At 36.5% G+C, this 21,201-nt stretch overlaps 1 protein-coding gene across 3 annotated transcripts in view; it reads right to left on the bottom strand.

Moving 5' to 3' along the window:
* Positions 1–15,406, bottom strand: part of LOC117334368 (long-chain-fatty-acid--CoA ligase ACSBG2-like) — a 33,133-nt gene extending 17,727 nt beyond the window's left edge. For 2 of the 3 annotated variants that reach the window (XM_033893948.1, XM_033893950.1), the window contains exons 1-2: positions 15,298–15,406; positions 225–295 (exon numbers count right to left, since the gene is read on the bottom strand). In XM_033893948.1, coding sequence (XP_033749839.1) covers positions 225–253 — 29 coding nt within the window. In that variant the 5' untranslated portion in view covers positions 254–295; positions 15,298–15,406. The remainder of the gene's footprint in view (positions 1–224; positions 296–15,297) is intronic. The other variant, XM_033893949.1, reaches the window with a different exon arrangement.
* Between the last annotated feature and the right edge of the window lie 5,795 nt (positions 15,407–21,201).

Genomic DNA, 21,201 nt, shown 5'->3' with positions numbered 1-21,201 from the left:
AAAACAAATTAATTAAACGACGTAATTTTCTCACGCTTACTAATTTGTAACAATCAATACCTGCTCACAAAACCAAAAGGGATTGAATTATATACAACGGTTTTTAATCTTTCTTATGGACATGTTTTTATCTAATCATTTTGAATAAACTAAGGAAATTCTCCGATGAAAATATTGCATACAACTGATATATAACAATTTATAACCATCTCGACTTGTCTTACCCGGAGTTTAGTGCAGAAATCTCCATCATCCGGAGAAACTGATTTTGTCTTCAAATATCAGCAGAATGGTTCTGAAAAACAGCAACAAGTATTTTCAATTATTCACATTTCTAAACCGGCATGCATTGGCAAAACAGAGTATATAAAATCAAAAATATGATGTAATGACGTTATCATGCTCACCTGATTTTATTTAGTCGACCGGTTATTTAGGCCATTTAAACTGGTAAGGCAGGTTTTTGTATTCATAGGCATATATTCTGCTGTTGTTTTATCAATACAGACATGCCGTGTACAACGAAATATTGCAGTAAAAAAAATCATCATGTCAGGAAATTATTCAACACGACACTCGAGACTTTAAAGGATACCTATAATGTCATTCAAACAATGTCTCAAAATCATATGATTAAATAAATACGAGGTAAGTACATGCAAACATCTCCAAGGTCAGTGTTCTTTACGGTAAACAACACCGACAAGGTTAACAAAAACAATGGACTAGAAGAGGTATCCGCAGAACGACCCAAGTTTCAAGGACCTTCCTCAGCTTCAATAAAATTTCTTTATCTTCAAATTCTCCATAGGAAACCTTTACAGAGTTTACGGAATATGTCCTTAATTAAGATTGGAGTTTCTTATGCAATTCCAATAATGCTTTTATTTACATCAAGCAATTTTATTTACGTCAAGCAATTTCTTAAGTTAAGGAACATTTGTGAAGCCAAGGCTTGGTCAATGTTGAATCCTTGTTTTAGAGAAAGTCAAAAATACTAGCCGCAATTAACCGCTTGGCTAGAGAGATCTTCTCTTTAGCTTGATTGGTAGAGCATAAGACTCGTAAGCCAGAGGTCCGGGTTTGATCCTTAGCGGAGGCAGTGATTAAAATTTAATTTAATAGCTCTGTTACATAACTTCATTTATACAAGGTCTGATCTTATGAGTTTAATTTTTTATTGTGTGTTAGCAGTGTTTTTACCCTATTCCATTTCCTTTTTAATCTTTTCACTAGTTTTCACCACATATCATATTTCAGTCTTACTAGAAGTGGATATATTTATCCTGTAATTATTAAACCCCACGTAATGGCAAATCCTCAAACTCTGATACAAAGTTAGACTATAAGGGTTATACTATACATGTAATGCTAGACAATGAAAAGGAATTCGTTGCCATTTTTACTGAACTGCAATTGACATGGGTGGGCTTATTACCAGTCATGGGCTAATTACCAGGTAGAATATATTGAGGTTGGGCCAGTTACTGTCTTACACTCGACTGTGTTGAAGACCTCGATATATCTACTATATATGCACAGTTATTCTATACAGTATTCGAGAATTATATAATTCACGTGTAGATCTTAAAGGGGCATTCCTTCGTTTGGACAGCAGAAACATGCAAAATTTCTATTGATGAAATCTATGTCCGAACAAGGATTATATGAGTGATTGTGCCTGCTAGATATGAAAAATGACAAATCATACACAAATATCGTACTCTTTGCGGTTATCAGTGATAATTCAGGGCAAATCAAGAATTTTAATACTTGAAGAACTATGGCTAAGTACCTTGAGAAAACTACCATATTAATGTAAAGATTATAACTTTTACTACTTAAGAAAAATATTTCCCATTAAGTTCCATTTTGACAACCTAGCTTAACTTTATACAAACGAAGGAATACCAATAGTTTTGAGAGACCTATTTCATTAATTCATTCTAAACAAGTGTGAAATCAAATCTTAATCACAAACATTCGTCTTGTTTATGACAAGGAAACAACAGGATTTTTATATAAAATAGCCCGAGGGTCTCCATTAAAGCCTAAATGATAAAGTTATGTACAATGTACCTGCAAGTCATTGTCCACTTAAGCCTTGACAGAGGAGGAGCATCACCAGCACACAACCGAGACACTCCCGTACAAACTCTTATCAACCCAACAAGGTCATGAAAGGACAGCACCTACATGTACTTGATAAGGGCTGACTTAAAGGTCACTTTACAGTGCTATCTCACCGAAATGTCTCCCGGTCCTGGGCCAGTCACATTTCTCTGTGCCTCCAGTGTGTCTTGGCAATGATAGCATAACAAATCATTTACATAATCTAAACTAAACAAAAATATTGAGGACTGTGTGGAGACGGAGCAGGATATATATTTTTTTTTCTCTATTTTTCGAAATTTTAAACATTAGAAACACATTCATCCATTATCATACTAGCATCTAAATCAGTTTTGAAAATATTACACGAAGGACAAGTAGATAACCCCTCTTTAAATAGATATGAATTCGTCACCAGAATATAGTGATTATTCCTGATTTGAAACCATTGTAATTTAGTGTTTTCGGTAACAGTAAAAGGAAGCTTAAAATCATTTTCCAGTCAATATCACCAGAATCAAAATGTTCCTAATTTTTCCAGTTGGAATTAAATCATTTTAATTAATTACATTATAGAAAGCTTTTAAGTACCTTTTTTCATAAAAATTACTAAATTTCTTAGAATAGACAGATTCTCTATTTTGGATGGATCAAGCCATGTTGACTGTAAAGTTCCTTCATAGCAGGGCTATAATGAAGCAGGATTTGATAAAAGATTCTAGTCTCTCATGAAAATTAATATAAACTAAATTTCTGTGTTCTGAATTGAGTTTTGTTGCAGAGCTTTCCTGTAATTATAGTACAGTATATACTACTGTGATATTGCCTCAACTAACACTGTCCTTTTAAGGTACAATTATGCTGGATCTGTAAATCATACTTTTAAACTTTATTGGCACACTTCATATTGAAAAAACTGACCTACATATAGAAGCGATATCTGATGTTATTGTTTAATAAAAGGTGCCCTGAGGGCACCTACCTGTCAAACCATACCAATCAAAATGTTCTGGAGTATATCTAGTAGTGTTGTATATGTGTTCACTACAGGTAGCTATACACTGCCTCATCAATTCTAAAATCCATCACAAAACATGTAAAGGAAATGTTTTGACACCTATGTACAAATTACTGGGCCATACAACTTGGATTTTAGCAACAAGGTGTATAACAAAAGGCCCAATGGTCTTGTCAATGGCCATCCAGGGGCTGATATATAACCAGTTATTCAAATGTTCATATGACCCGACAAGGAGATTTTAACTACATAAACTGCAGTAAACTCTACCCCACTCCCTAATGGGAATGATGGATGTGATTAATATTTGTCATGCTCCCCAACCCCTCCTGTAGTAAAACAAAATGTTTTATTTGAGAATGTGCAAGACCCCAATCCTAATGTACCTCTTTTACAAGAGGCCCAATCCTTTCTTATAAGACTATATAAAAGTGTACTCATATGGACAAATTCTAAATAGACCAATCGATGTATTTGACATTTGTATTCCATCATCTTAAGGCTGCTTTTCGTCTAATATCATTATCCAAGACCTCTCAGTAATTGAAACGACTTTTAAACATTTTAACACACTTGACCAATGTGACCTTGAAATGGTGAAAGTGGGTCAAGGTCATCCATCCCAGCTTGCTACTGGTTCATTATCATGAAAACGTGAAAGTTAAAAATGTAAATTATCCATGAATGAACAACACATGACAACAGACAAAAGGTGATTACAATAGGACTTAAGTGACCTAAAAAATATATCCTGTCATAGATTGGTGTCGGCAGGCTATGTCCTGTCATAGATTGGTGTGGGCCTATGTCCTCTTATAGATTGGTGTGGGCCGGCTATGTCCTGTCATAGATTGGTGTGGGCCGGCTATGTCTTGTCATAGATTGGTGTGGGCCGGCTATGTCCTGTCATAGATTGGTGTGGGCCGGCTATGTCCTGTCATAGATTGGTGTGGGCCTATGTCCAGTCATAGATTGGTGTGGGCCTATGTCATGTCATAGATTGGTGTGGGCCGGCTATGTCCTGTCATAGATTGGTGTGGGCCGGCTATGTCCTGTCATAGATTGGTGTGGGCCGGCTATGTCCTGTCATAGATTGGTGTGGGCCTATGTCCTGTCATAGATTGGTGTGGGCCTATGTCCTGTCATAGATTGGTGTGGGCCTATGTCCTGTTATAGATTGGTGTGGGCCGGCTATGTCCTGTCATAGATTGGTGTGGGCCTATGTCCTGTCATAGATTGGTGTGGGCCGGCTATGTCCTGTCATAGATTGGTGTGGGCCTATGTCCTGTCATAGATTGGTGTGGGCCGGCTATGTCCTGTCATAGATTGGTGTGGGCCTATGTCCAGTCATAGATTGGTGTGGGCCGGCTATGTCCTGTTATAGATTGGTGAGGGCCTATGTCCTGTTATAGATTGGTGTGGGCCTATGTCCTGTTATAGATTGGTGTGGGCCTATGTCCTGTTATAGATTGGTGTGGGCCTATGTCCTGTCATAGATTGGTGTGGGCCTATGTCCTGTTATAGATTGGTGTGGGCCTATGTCCTGTCATAGATTGGTGTGGGCAGGCTATGTCCTGTTATAGATTGGTGTGGGCCTATGTCCTGTCATAGATTGGTGAGGGCCTATGTCCTGTCATAGATTGGTGTGGACCTATGTCCTGTCATAGATTGGTGTGGGCCTATGTCCTGTCATAGATTGGTGTGGACCTATGTCCTGTCATAGATTGGTGTGGACCTATGTCCTGTCATAGATTGGTGTGGGCCTATGTCCTGTTATAGATTGGTGTGGGCCTATGTTCTGTCATAGATTGGTGTGGGCCTATGTCCTGTCATAGATTGGTGTGGGCCGGCTATGTCCTGTCATAGATTGGTGTGGGCCTATGTCCTGTCATAGATTGGTGTGGGCCGGCTATGTCCTGTCATAGATTGGTGTGGGCCGGCTATGTCCTGTCATAGATTGGTGTGGGCCTATGTCCTGTCATAGATTGGTGTGGGCCTATGTCATGTCATAGATTGGTGTGGGCCGGCTATGTCCTGTCATAGATTGGTGTGGGCCGGCTATGTCCTGTCATAGATTGGTGTGGGCCGGCTATGTCCTGTCATAGATTGGTGTGGGCCTATGTCCTGTCATAGATTGGTGTGGGCCTATGTCCTGTCATAGATTGGTGTGGGCCTATGTCCTGTCATAGATTGGTGTGGGCCTATGTTCTGTCATAGATTGGTGTGGGCCTATGTTCTGTCATAGATTGGTGTGGGCCTATGTCATGTCATAGATTGGTGAGGGCCTATGTCATGTCATAGATTGGTGTGGGCCTATGTCCTGTCATAGATTGGTGTGGGCCTATGTCCTGTCATAGATTGGTGTGGGCAGGCTATGTCCTGTTATAGATTGGTGTGGGCCGGCTATGTCCTGTCATAGATTGGTGTGGGCCTATGTCATGTCATAGATTAGTGTGGGCCTATGTCATGTCATAGATTGGTGTGGGCCTATGTCCTGTCATAGATTGGTGTGGGCCTATGTCCTGTCATAGATTGGTGTGGGCCTATGTCCTGTCAAAATGTGTGTGGGCCTATGTCATGTCAAAAATGTGTGTGGGCCTATGTCCTGTGTGTGGACAAATTTAGGACTGATTGTGAGAAACATCTATGCTTTGGTTTTCTAATTAAAGGCGTGTACTGCTAAAGATTTGATACCTGTTTAAAAACCATTTAATTGGCATCATTCCAACCAAGCCAAAGACATATATCAGTATAAACGCATGCAGCTATTGTCCTTCGCAGACTTTAGTTCTATGTCCGATTTGTAACTCTGTCTATGGGTGCATATACATTCTTTAACAAATATGTCACAATATTATCGTTTGTTCATCTGGTGAATACATGTCATTCAAAATAAATAGACTTTGATCCCTGAATATATCTGGAATATTTTACCAACTGTTCACTGTAGACAACTAAACTTAATGTTGATATAGTTAATGCTGGCAGTGAATATCAGTATGCTCACCATTAAAATGATCATTTAGTAAAGTTTAAGAAAACAATGCATCAACAATAGTATATCATAGATCACTAGATAATACTGAAATTGCTCAACACATATCAACATTTGGACATCATATTTTCCGTAATCTTGTGTAAATGTCTATTGGGTGGTCAGGTGACACAGTGGTAGCAGTTGCCTTTAACCTTGGTGTCTGGGGTTCGAATACACATTTGGAGATGAAAAGGTCAGGGGTCACCTGCTGACCAGGTGGATTTTCTCTGAGTTCTCTCGGTTCCTCCCACACTAAGACCCCTCACACATTTTTATCTGGGCCAACAAGAGTGATGAATATTATGTTGATATAACTTGTTTCACAATTGTTGTAAAATAATAAAGTTCAAAGAAAAATGTCAATTGTTTAAAGAATCACAACAGAAAAACTACAAAAGGTTTCTGTAGAATTGCTACAGTGTGTCTTCAGCTGTAATCATTTGGACCAAAACAGCAAAGAAAACTTCTGTTTTTGAAAGCTCAAAACTAAATCCATAAAGAACAGTGACATTCAGATCAATCTATTTCAGGAGAAGATTTTTTGAGAGATGGATTGATGGACAAGCCGGTCGAACACCTGCTCTTGTCAGAGTTATATTAAGATTCCTGTGTCAGAACTGAGCGTAATTGCTATCTCTGATAACTCGGATCTAAATCACCTGCTAATCACCGTCACAACAAGCCAATTCAGAAGGAGAATCTCCCGATGTGACGTACTTGTTTACTTTTAACTACCTACAAAAACATCAACAGATCAGAACCGTCATCCAGTGCCTCCAACATCACTATAAATAGAGAGAAATGTCGCCCACATAATGACGAACAAGGATTATGACAATGGCATTTACCTTAATTGATTCATACCCTGTCACCTGAACTTACATCAAAACCATCCTTTTCTAGGATTGATTTCAAGAAAAAAAAATTCTCAAAAAATTGCTACTATGACCTTGAACTTTACTAATTTGAAACTTGAAATATGACCTTGGTAAAGTTATTTACATTCTTATCATGTTGCTATGGAGATGACACAGACTAGCAACAGTAGACGGATTGATGGGGCACATTTAGCTAGTGTAACACAGTATTCAACCCCCAAGAATGTCAGGATTAAAAATACTGTAACCTAATCATGCACAGATTCTCAACTTAAATTAAGCCTGTATACAATGACAGCAAAATACAGTATCTACCCTGTAGTAAGCCCATGTCAAAATACAGTATTTACCCTGTAGCAAGCCCATGTTAAAATACAGTATTTACCCTGTAGTAAGCCCATGTCAAAATACAGTATTTACCCTGTAGTAAGCCCACATCAATATACAGTATTTACCCTGTAGTGAGCCCATGTCAAAATACAGTATCTACCCTGTAGTGAGCCCATGTCAAAATACAGTATTTACCCTGTAGCAAGCCCATGTTAAAATACAGTATTTACCCTGTAGTAAGCCTATGTCAAAATACAGTATTTACCCTGTAGTGAGCCCATGTTAAAATACAGTATTTACCCTGTAGTAAGCCCATGTCAATATTCAGTATTTACCCTGTAGTAAGCTCATATCAAAATACAGTATTTACCCTGTAGTAAGCCCACATCAAAATACAGTATTTACCCTGTAGTAAGCCCATGTCAATATACAGTATTTACCCTGTAGTAAGCCCATGTCAATAAACAGTATTTACCCTGTAGTAAGCCCATATCAATATACAGTATTTACCCTGTAGTGAGCCCATGTTAAAATACAGTATTTACCCTGTAGTAAGCCCATGTTAAAATACAGTATTTACCCTGTAGTGAGCCCATGTCAATATACAGTATTTACCCTGTAGTAAGCTCATATCAAAATACAGTATTTACCCTGTAGTAAGCTCATATCAATATACAGTATTTACCCTGTAGTAAGCTCATATCAAAATACAGTATTTACCCTGTAGTAAGCTCATATCAATATACAGTATTTACCCTGTAGTAAGCTCATATCAAAATACAGTATTTACCCTGTAGTGAGCCCATGTCAATTTACAGTATTTACCCTGTCGTAAGCCCATATCGTTGTAAGAGGCCATCACCTCGATTCAAGAGTAAGCTGGGACAGGGGTTTCTTTCTGCGATACAGAATTATTATAGTATTTCAGCATTCTTATTTATCTATGTTAGACATGCATGAATGAGTTTATTGCCAGGCAAAGGTTTCTTTTGTGAGGTAATATTATATTGGCTGATCAGATGGAATTCTGCTCTCATACTCTCTGGTAACCAGCTCATGTATACCCAATAATAAATAACTAAAGTCTATTTACAGAACATATCAAAGTTCAACAAAATACCAGGCATATCATAAAATGACTTCATCATCAAATTAATAAGCTACTATATCTAACACTACGATAGATTTGTGTGTTGGCTCATCAAACAAATGAAATGTTTAACAAGAATTCCATTGAAGTGGATGCATGTGTTGCCTTAACAGAAAGTTGAGTGATTACAAAGAAATAGATATGTTTTTCAATTCAAGAAATCATGTTAAAAGTAAGCAACACCAGCATCACTCAAATATGTTCGGTAAATGAGCACTTGGTTTGGTTTGGTTTGTTTAATTTAACGTCCTATTAACAGCCAGGGTCATTTAAGGACGTGTCAGGTTTTGGAGGTGGAGGAAAGCCGGAGTACCCGGAGAAAAACCACCGGCCTACGGTCAGTACCTGGCAACTGCCCCACGTAGGTTTCGAACTCGCAACCCAGTGGTGGGGGGGCTAGTGATAAAGTGTCGGTACACCTTAACCACTCGGCCACCGCGGCCCCTGTGTAAATGAGCAGCTCAAGAAGTTTAAGCTTGACTGGCCAAAAAGGACTGCAGTTATTGCAGGAAACAGAATTTCTATTTACACTGACAGTGACCTTGACCTTTGTCCTTTGGACCAGCAAAAAAACACAATCCTATGGAAGCCCTTGAGGCAAGGAAAAACTGCATGCAAATTGAGTTTGATGGGCCCTAAGGAACTTGAGTTATCACAAGGAAACTAATTTTCTATTTGTAGTAACAGTGACCTTGACCTTCGACCTTTGGACCTGAAAAACAATCCCAAGCAAGCATTTTTGGTAACGAAGACCTGCATGAAATTTGAATTTGATGAGCACAAAGGAACTTAAGTTATCGCAAGGAAACCTCTGTGTGAACGACTCCGCCACCGCCAAACACCGACATAATGATACGTAAATGTTGCAGGCGACACAAAAAATCTCAATATAAAACTGACATAATTATACAGTTTGAAATAACAAATGTTGCCATGATTTATCATCATCTTATGGTTAGACCGACAGCTTTTAGTAAGTTCAAAATTGTGCCTGTCAACAGTTTCAAATAGAAGTTTAAGACATATATTATGCTGTTATCAAAACAGCCTCTTAAAGGTTGTAGATCAATACAATCCAAAAAAGATGTGTCTAATGGTAAATGGTTCATGTAGTAATGTCTATGTAACAGAGCTCATGATTAATCAAATTTAAATTTATGACTCTGCTAGGGATCGAACCTGGACCTTTGGCGCACTGATCTTCTGCTCAACCAATCAAGCTAAAGAGCAGATCTCTCTAGCCGAGAAGAATATCGCAGCTATAGTATTTTACCAGGGTTCCGTATCAAAATTTGCCAATGGTACTAAGTCACTCCAATCAATTTCTAAATGAAATGCACAGATATTGTAAATTATCTAATCTAAACCTACAAATTACCATTACCAAAGCACATCCTAAGCATTTAATATTTTAATGTTTTCTATCAAGGACATTATACATGTAAATCATGAAATACAAGCTGTTACAGGCTACATAGAGGACAAACATTGTACCGAGTTTGGGTAACTTGTTTAGTCCAGTCATTTACCAAAACATTGTTTAGGAGATTACGTAGTATTGCTAGCTCACTCAGTAATCTCGACACAGATGTTTTTATCATTATAAAACTTTCACAGAGTATTTCTTATATTGCTAGCTCACTCAGTAATCTATATAACTTTTATAGAGTTATTAATTTCTAATATTGCTAGCTCACTCAGTAATCTATATAACTTTAAAGAGTATTTCTAATATTGCTAGCTCACTCAGTAATCTATATAACTTTAAAGAGTATTTCTAATATTGCTAGCTCACTCAGTAATCTATATAACTTTACAGAGTATTTCTAATATTGCTAGCTCACTCAGTAATCTATATAACTTTTACAGAGTATTTCTAATATTGCTAGCTCACTCAGTAATATTTATAAATTTTATAGAATATTTCTAATATTGCTACCTCACTCAGTAATCTATATAACTTTTACAGAGTATTTCTTATATTGCTAGCTCACTCAGTAATCTATATAACTTTTATAGAGTATTTCTTATATTGCTAGCTCACTCAGTAATATTTATAACTTTTACAGAGTATTTCTTATATTGCTAGCTCACTCAGTAATCTATATAACTTTACAGAGTATTTCTAATATTGCTAGCTCACTCAGTAATCTATATAACTTTTATAGTGTATTTCTAATATTGCTAGCTCACTCAGTAATATTTATAACTTTTACAGAGTATTTCTTATATTGCTAACTCACTCAGTAATCTATATAACTTTTACAGAGTATTTCTTATATTGCTAGCTCACTCAGTAATCTATATAACTTTACAGAGTATTTCTTATATAGCTAGCTCACTCAGTAATCTCAACACAGATGTTTTTATCATTATAAAACTTTCACAGAGTATTTCTTATATTGCTAGCTCACTCAGTAATCTATATAACTTTTATAGAGTATTTCTAATATTGCTAGCTCACTCAGTAACCTATATAACTTTACAGAGTATTTCTAATATTGCTAGCTCACTCAGTAATCTATATAACTTTACAGAGTATTTCTAATATTACTAGCTCACTCAGTAACCTATATAACTTTTACAGAGTATTTCTAATATTGCTAGCTCACTCAGTGATCTATATAACTTTATAGAGTATTTCTAATATTGCTAGCTCACTCAGTAACCTATATAACTTTTACAGAGTATTTCTCTTATTGCTAGCTCATTCAGAATTTCTTTATTATTATAAATCCCCTTAATCATTTTTTCTGAATGCTTTTAAATACAGTAAGATATACATGTATCTAGCTATATCATTCCACCAAAATATACAAACATCTGTTATGTTAGACATTGCTACAGCTTTTATACAAGGTCAAATCTAGGTAAATTTGCCTTTAATCCTTGTCTATCAATTACCGCATGCCTGTAAATAAGCCCACCCTCACTAGTACAACAAACCTACTGTATCACTTTATAAATCATGTGATCTCCATTAACTTGTATGGTCAGTCCTATCAATCATGGCTGACAATAGAAAAACATTGTTAATTAATTAAGGTAAATCCCCATTATTATGGAATAAAAATCAAAATTAAATACATTTACTTTGATATGAATACAACTCCAGACTTAGGTTATTCCTCATTGTCATGTTAGAGTTTTCAAACTGCTTTTAAACTTGTTTACAAGTTTATTTCTCGTTTGGAATTTTCATGACTTCTGTCCTACGAGGTGTATCTTGTTGTATTTCAGGTCATTCAACACGGGATAAATGGAACGTTGTCGTCAAACTAAACAGTTTTATGTCTTCAGTGATATAGTTTGGTATACATTATGGTTGAGGCGGGATGGAATTTTACAGCTTTAGATTATATATAATATATTCACCTACGTAACCAAAACAGCACAAAGCTTTCCATTAAAACCGATATTAACAAATTATCCCACCGGACAAAAACAAACTATCCCACATCTTGTGTAAAAAGTTAAACATTCAAGCATTTACCATACTTTCGCAAATTTTAAGTAAAAACTGCCCAGATTAATTGAACTGATGGTAACAGGTTATATTCAAGACCACAAAAATCCAAAAGTATGTTGACTATACCGACACACTCCAACATAGCTACATACCCATCCCCTCCCATATCATACTAGATAAAAGGTATAAAAGAGCCGAGGCTAGTCACTGTAACAAGACATCTAGGTCATGTTTTTTCTATACATTTATAATGAGAGGTTAGAAATAGATGTAAATCCATTTACCCTTCTATGTGCTACTTACACTTAACCTTGTTTTGGCTTCCTGTCCCTATTTACCTCAAACTTGCTAATGTTAGACATTATCTCAAACTTGCTAATATTAGACAAGTATTTATCTCAAACTTGCTAATATTCCAATACACACATTTAAACTTGCTAATGTTAGACAAGTGTCCCAAATGACTTGCTATGAAAAAAAAATATACAAAGGTATTTAAATCTAGGTACCAGTGGGTTGATTTTGTGCTTTTGATAAAGTCTTCTACAAAAATTCATTTTGCTGTAAAATCGTTGCATGATATGATATTTTTCTCATGGTTCTTCTTGAGGAGAGGGGCGAGTACAAATAGATCTGTCTGATAATCAGAAACACTCTGAAAGGTTACAAAGCATCCTGAACGACAAAAATCTCCTCACAGGCCAAGCATTCTTGCCGAAATATCCCCAGGTATTTTCATACTTCATCGATATAATTACGAAGTAACAACGCATAAATACTGACGTCAATAAAACACTGACAGAGATTTTCCGTAAATAGTAAGGGTGACCTTGACCTTGTCATCCTGAACCCACCAACTCAATTGAGGTACAATGTATTCTTAAACTTCAAACTGTGAAGTTGTGATTAAAATCTATCTAAAAATAAAGTCACTTTAAGAGCGATGACAAATATTTTCTGTAAAATGTAACAGTGACGTTGTCCTTGACATTGGAACCATGAAACACCAAATCGTACAAGGTATCTTTATACTTCTTGTTTGATCAAGGTATTCTCATACTTGAAACTAAAGTCACTCGAGTGCTAACAAAGATTTTCTATTAATAGTAACACTGACCTTGTCCTTGACCTTGAACAATACTAAATCCTGCCGTCCAATCAGTTCATTATCCTTATTACCAGAGTAAAAGTAATCTTAAACAAGCAGTTTTAATCAGAAGTAGTTTGTGGAGTTTGTGGAGTTTGTATTTGATCATTGCACTTCAACTAAAGTTTGAAACCAAATTCTATTTCACAGTGACCTTGACCTTTAAACTAAATCCTCTGTAAGCACTTCTGATCCTAAAGCAGAGTTTGAGGTGAGCTTGATACCAATGTTCTAGTTAAAGTAGATAGTGACCTTGACCTGATGATGACAACATCGCATTATCCACTTCCAATCTTTCCTACGAGAGTAAATTTCATAAAAAACCCCGAAATGAAAAAAAGTTAAATTCTTTTTATTATACAATGTATAAATATATATAAATGCATGTTAAATAGTCTAAAAGGTTATTTATATATCTATCCACATGAATAATGGAGGTAGGTATATTACATAACATGGTGGTCATGTGATAAAAATCTGTCTAACAAAATCACATAATCAGTCACTTTACAGTGGCTCATTTATAATTCATTCTGACTGGACGAAGGCTAGACCTACATATCTCGACACATAGTGGTTATTAAATGTCAGTGGATCGACTTATATTTTACCTTTTCTATACAGTTTTATAATTATGCATAATCAAGCTGTCGTTAGTGATTTTATGACTGGATCATGTCTGAAGGATTCGTAATTCCCAGTACAAATTTGTATAAGGTTATACAAATAAATCGTGTGAGTGTTATAGGATTGGCTGAACTAGTCTTTTCCAACAGGTACATGTAAACCTCACTGAATTTAAATAGACTTAAGAACCATTTTCTACACAGTGCAAATTAAATACCACCAGGGAAACTATATTCCCTAAAAAAGTTAAATTTTGAAATAATCCGCCTTTTGTTAATCCATACATGTCCCAAGAAGTGTTGATTTCCCATGTACCTTATTCTACCAGCTCCCAAAATCAGGGAGATCGAAAAACACCAGCATATGCATAAAATCAATTTGGAAATCTTTCTTAAAGATGAATTAGCAAATATTTCTTTGGCCTGTGATCATTTGGTGTTTTTGGATCGTACAAGTGTTAAATAAACTGAGGTACAAGTGGAGAGATTTGATACATTTTCCTTACACTAAAGAGATATCACAGTACTTTGGTTCTCAAGGGATTATATAACCTCTTGAGATTTTTCTCTAATGTATTTATTTTCACTTCACCATATAATTTAGCATATTGCTAGAAGCTCTCCTTTTCACCACTCAAATAATCCCTCTTGATTAACAGTTAGGTCACCATTGTGTGTATGTCCCTGACCACCCTCAGTTGTTTGATGTCATTACGACAGATTTTTTATATCCTGGGGCAGAAGAGTTTATTGTCATGGATCTTTAGAGCTTTGAACCGTGACTGGCTAAATCATCCTGTTAAACTAGGGTCCCCTCATCGTCTCATATGACTGAATATTATTGGTTTCACTTGTGAGAAAGGTATAATCTACCAGGCCGCATTCACTGTCCGATCCCGGTCTGTTCATAAGACAGCCAAATTGTACGTGTTAGTCAATAGGACGTGGATACAATGAGTTAAGGATCGAGTTACTCAGCCAGACACCAAAGTTATAGAAATCATAACTTAATTCTGAATTGTTAATCTCCATAATAATTTGCTTATTTACTTATATTTGCTATATTCAATATATTTCACAGTCTTATAGTATACAGAGGCGACGACACAGAACAAGTTTTCCAGGGTAGCTAGCTAAGGTTTGGGTTTTAAATTTTCCATAAAAGCAAATGGTTCCAGCTCAAATAGTAGCATTGGGGTCAGGATTTTTAAATGGTCTCCGTGAGGAAACGGATCCTTTGGGTCCTAAAGGTTTGCAAAATATATAAAAAGGCTTGCAAAAATCATAAATCTTAATCTGCCACCGACTGTTATAAACCTAATACATGCCACACACATACATCATACTCATTACAAACATGTCCACCGAGTTGTGCATATCAACTGTTGTAGTGTAGCATAGCTTATAAATAGTCCTCAAGACCTAAACATGGTATGCAACATTTAAATAAAATGAAGATGTCTAATGAAACACAAAATTCATTAGCATTCATTTTTACCTGTCACTGAATAAGAAATCAAGTATACTCACCGCTGGATATTACACTCAGTCCGTTACCTTTCATTTACTACACCATAACAAAAATATGTAGGCAGCTTACCTGTACAGGTAAAATGTATGGGTGTCAAGGTTCACTAACCATATAGGTTGTAAACTTGTATCGCTTCAGCGACTCCCATTGATGACAAGACCCTTCCATTGAGCGGGGCGACACCTGGCAACTCGCCTTCCAATGCATGCAAAACTTTAACCATTGTTTCTTGTCGTCTGCTACAATACAACTAGCTAGCACTGCTACCTGTACACAGGTGTTGTCTGCTACCAGGATTGGACTTGTCAGCCATTCCTAATTTCTACTCAAAACACTAGATTTATTGATACAAAATCTTGTAAACAATTCTACACCAGACTTTTCCATATCAGACAAGGAGTCAATCAAAAAAACACCAGATTTATTGATACAAAATCTTGTAAACAATCTACACTAGAGTTTGCCATATCGGACAAGGAGTCATCAATTATTTACATAAAAGGAGCCGAAAATGTCCTTTGGCATAATATATCAGGAATCACTGTTTTTATTTCTTTCAATAAATTGGGAATGTTAGTATTTTTAAATGTAAAGATATCGAGGCCCTTAACGGTCACCTGAGTTTTGAATAAATTTAGTTAATTTGACCCTTTAGGCCCCACCCATCAGCCCAGGGGGTCAGTCAAAGTTAAAATGTACATACCACCAAATTGTCATCCTAACCTGCTAATTTGAATTTGAATTCCAATAGATATTCAACAAATGATAGTCAAAAATGTGATTTCCATTTATAAACCATAGTAAGGTTTACCTCCTCCCTAGGGGCAAAACCAGAGACCCATGGGGCATAAAATTCACAAATTTGGGAAAGCACATTAAGACCCTTCCATGTCTATAATCTACCTTATTTGGGTTTTGACGAATGTTCAAGATTTTTGAAATTTCAGTTAATTTGATCACTTTTGGCCCCGTCCCTCAGTCCCCTGGGGTGTAGGGATGATATAATTCACAAATTTGGTTGACCATTGGCCACTGAAGTTTTCTGCCAAATTTCATTGAATTCGGTGGCGGGGGTTTCTGTCAAGAAGTCGAAAATGTAAATTGTTTACGAACAGACGACGACAGACATAAGGGGGATTAAAATCGGTCACTTGAGACTTTGTCTCAGGTGACCTCAAAATCTGAACACAGTTATTGGTATAATAGTCTTATACAAAGCATGTATAAAAAAAAGACTAACTGTTGTATACAATGCTTAACCTACTGTTGTAGATCAATGACACCTGTATTTGTAAAACCAGTCAACATCTTACTCCATCGACCTGGCAGTGATTCAAGTAGACTATTCACTGTGACTTCTGACAAAAGATCATGCCTGGTTGAAGATTTTGTCAGATGCGACTTCAATTGCCATTCCTTGTAACAACAGTACTTATATTTAGAGTGATGCAACACCAGAACTTCACAGAAGGGGGTGTGTTGCCAGCACCCACTCATAACTGAAAGGGTGTCATTTTGAAAATTTCATGGCCACCATATGAAATGCTTTCTACTGCCAATTGGCAGGTTGATGGAGTTTTAACGTCCATGTAACATCTGGGCCCAGTTATTCAAAAGGTGATTAAGCTAATCACATTTTAATAACATTTTTCAAACCCCGATATAATAATTTCTGGTAGAACTAACTTGACAAAACTTTATGAAATTATGTAATTCTTAATTTTCTTCCAACTGGCATAATTTAAAGACGATATACTCACAGGTTTTGCAACAAATGAAAAATGAAATTTTCACTAATTAAGTGATTAAACTATAATCACCTTTTGAACAACTGGGCCCTGAGGTCATATGTGGATGGTATAATGATTGCATGATAATATTGTATGTGGTATTACTCTAACAATAGATGGAATTTGACACGAGGATTGAATTCGAACTTTAATCCCTCCTTCATGAAAAAAAATCATACATCAAGTTACGTATTGATAGACAACTGGTAGCTATAGGGAACAATACAGTTAACTATAAGAATTTCCTATGTGCAAAGGGCTATAACTCTGGAATAAAAAGTATAGAAAGACCATTGAAATAGGATGTCAACTTGGATTATTAATCCATAATGATTAAATCACATTCAAAGTTAGAAAATGATATGGTAATGAAGTACCTTAGAAAACAGAAATCAATTACGAATTTCCTAAGTGCAAAGAGCAATAGCTCTAGTAAAATAAAGAAAATTCATAAAGGATTCCAACTTGATCTGTGCTCATTACAAAAAAAAAAAAAAAAAAACTAAAACAAGAGGCCCAGAAGGTCTGTATCGCTCACTTGGATTATTCGACCAAACATAAAAAAAAAGGTTCATGTTTAATTTGTTAATAGCTTTACCCCAAGGCCCATTTTTATATCAGGATTGTGTTTATCTCTTGATGTCCAGCAATGCTATATATGGTTATGGGGAAGGGATCTGAACGGTTTCAAAGATATAACAAGAAACTACAGTAAGTCCCTAGGGGTTGGGAAAGCCCTAGGGCCCCTTTTTTACATGGTTGTAATAATCTTTTGATGCTAAACTCATTTGTATAAATCTGAATCCCAACCACCAAGATATGTTACCAATGAAATATCAATGTCATACATTGCTTAGTTCCAGAGAAGAAGTTGTTAATATCAAAATTGCCAAATGGACCCCTTTTGGCCCTGCCCCTCAGACCCCTGGGGGGTCAGCCCGATCATTTGTATAAATTTTAATCCCAGCCACATAGGAATGCTTCGACCAAATTTGGTTAAATTCTGATTAGTGGTTAAGAAGTCAATTGTTGACAGATGGACGGACAGATGGACACTGGACGCCAGGGTATGGCATAAGTTGGGTCAGACCCTAGTTATGATGGAAAGATTCCATTCATTTCTTCGTGCCGCATCAGTTAATACTGTTAACACAATTCTACAGTCTTAATCTTATTTTAACATTTTTGTGCTAAAATCACTAAGCTAAATTATCATTGTGTATATTTTCTTCATATTGATTTATACAGCAAATATTTTGGGTAATTCATACTTGTGGTGATCTGTTAAATTCCCAGGTGAATTAAAATTCAAGTGTGTCAAAATAAGTATGTCTTCAATATATGATTATGGGGAGAAGACATGTCCAATGATTTTATATTATGACCAAAGAACAAAATTCTCTCAAGTGTAATGCCAGACTCTTGGATCAATCCTGGAAGCATGAATGTATTCACTTCTTAATTCCTAGCAGTATATTTCTACGAGGTGGGAATCACACTTGTTTCCTTGCTTTGATTAGAATTACATCACAATCCTGATGGCATAGGGATCTATTTCTGAGACAACGAGACCTAAAGGCTAAACTTATAGCCATACACTGTGGGGGGCCGCGGTGGCCGAGTGGTTAAGGTGTACCGACACTTTAACACTAGCCCTCCACCTCTGGGTTGCGAGTTCGAAACCTACGTGGGACAGTTGCCAGGTACTGACCGTAGGCCGGTGGTTTTTCTCCAGGTACTCCGGCTTTCCTCCACCTCTAAAACCTGGCACGTCCTTAAATGACCCTGACTGTTAATAGGACGTTAAACAAAAAACAAAAAAAACCAAACCATACACTGTAGATATATCAGATGTTTTCTGTCCACTGCAGGTATATGGCCCTTCGGACAGGTGAGCTAATAAATCTATCAGACTTGTCAAATGATCTATAGAGCCCAGTAATAAATACAAACAAGACAGATTATCAGGTATTATGTACAATCCCACCTATATAAAAATGTTACCTATATACTTTCTCACACCTGTCGGGTTTCTCATTCTGTTTACAAAATTGTGGTGTATATCATTTAAGCTCTTGTAAACATAATACTTATTTATTTAAATATGAAGGAAGGTCGATGGATCAAGGAATAATTTGTTAAGAAAGTTTGGCTATTATCAAGGAAGTATGACATGGATTTTAAAGAGGTTAACTTTTGATAAGTGACACACAGTACAAGAGATCCCAGAGGGATCTTGGCGCCAACCATTGAATGATCTTTATAGGTTCCATGTCAGATTGATCTTTTCTATACTTTTCCCTTCCTCTAAGTCTTACTAATCTGTGTAAATTCAGAAACAGCCCTCTAGTACTTTTCAAACAAAGGGAACCTATATAACAAATTTAAGATTTAGCGATAATGGCTGTCTGTCGGCCATGTTGTTTTCAGATTGGTCCAAAAATGCAATACTAGGGACCAAGGGAAAGTTACATATGAAATTTGAGAAAGATCCTTTCAGCAATTTCTGAGAAATAGCGATAACAAACTTCAATAGTCAAAATCAAAGATGGCTGCCTCTCGGCCATGTTGTTTTCTGATCGGTCTCAAAATGCAATACGCATAACTACGCACCAAGAGGAACCTACATATGAAATTTGAGAAAGATCCCTTCAGTGCTTTCTGAGAAATAGCGATAACAAACTTCAATTGTTAAAATCCAAGATGGCTGCCTGTCGGTCATGTTGTTTTCCGATTGGTCTCAAAATGCAATATGCATAACTAGGCACCGAGGGGAACCTACATATGAAATTTGAGAAAGATCCCTTCAATACTTTCTCAGAAATAGAAATAACAAACTTCAATTGTCAAAATCCAAGATGGCTGCCTGTCGGCCATGTTGTTTTCCGATTGGTCTCAAAATGCAAAATGCATAACTAGGCACCGAGGGGAACCTACATATGAAATTTGAGAAAGATCCCTTGAGTACTTTCGGAGAAATAGCGATAACAAACTTCAATTGTTAAAATCCAAGATGGCTGCCTGTCGGCCATGTTGTTTTGCGATTGGTCTCAAAATGCAATATGCATAACTAAGCACCAAGAGGAACCTACATGTGAAATTTGAGAAAGATCCCTTTGGTGCTTTCTGAGAAATAGCGATAACAAACTTCAATTGTCAAAATCCAAGATGGCTGCCTGTCGGCCATGTTGTTTTCCGATTGGTCTCAAAATGCAATATGCATATCTAGGCACCAAGAGGAACCTACATGTGAAATTTGAGAAAGATCCCTTTGGTGCTTTCTGAGAAATAGCGATAACAAACTTCAATTGTCAAAATCCAAGATGGCTGCCTGTCGGCCATGTTGTTTTCTGATCGGTCTCAAAATGCAATATGCATAACTAAGCACCGAGGGGAACCTACATATGAAATTTGAGAAAGATCCTTTCAATACTTTCTGAGAAATAGCGATAACAAACTTCAATTGTCAAAATCCAAGATGGCTGCCTGTCGGCCATGTTGTTTTCCGACTGGTCTCAAAATGCAATATGCATAACTAGGCACCAAGAGGAACATACATGTGAAATTTGAGAAAGATCCCTTTGGTGCTTTCTGAGAAATAGCGATAACAAACTTCACTTGTCAAAATCCAAGATGGCTGCCTATCGGCCATGTTGTTTTCCGATCGGTCTCAAAATGCAATATGCATAACTAGGAACCAAGGGGAACATATATATGAAATTTGAGAAAGATCCCTTCAGCACTTTCTGAGAAATAGCGATAACAAGAATTGTTTACGGACGGAGGGACGGACGGACGGACGGAGGGACGGACGGACGGACGGACGGACGACGGACCACGGACGCAGGGCGATTTGAATAGCCCACCATCTGATGATGGTGGGCTAAAAATCTGGGATATGATTAATATATACTTTCTTAATTAAGAGATTTCAAGAAACAACAAATGTAATATATCATTGTAAGTTTATTTGTATGAAATAAAATCTATCAACAAAATAGATCAACTTCTAATACATAATAATCATTTGTTCATTACTATATACATTTATATTGTATATTGTTCTTTAACACATGAGTTTACAGATCTGAATATATAAAATGCATGATTTCC

Source organism: Pecten maximus, chromosome 9 (assembly GCF_902652985.1).
Source record: "Pecten maximus chromosome 9, xPecMax1.1, whole genome shotgun sequence".
In the NCBI taxonomy this organism is placed as follows: Eukaryota; Metazoa; Mollusca; class Bivalvia; order Pectinida; family Pectinidae; genus Pecten; species Pecten maximus.
This window is presented reverse-complemented; position numbering and strand designations above follow the sequence as displayed.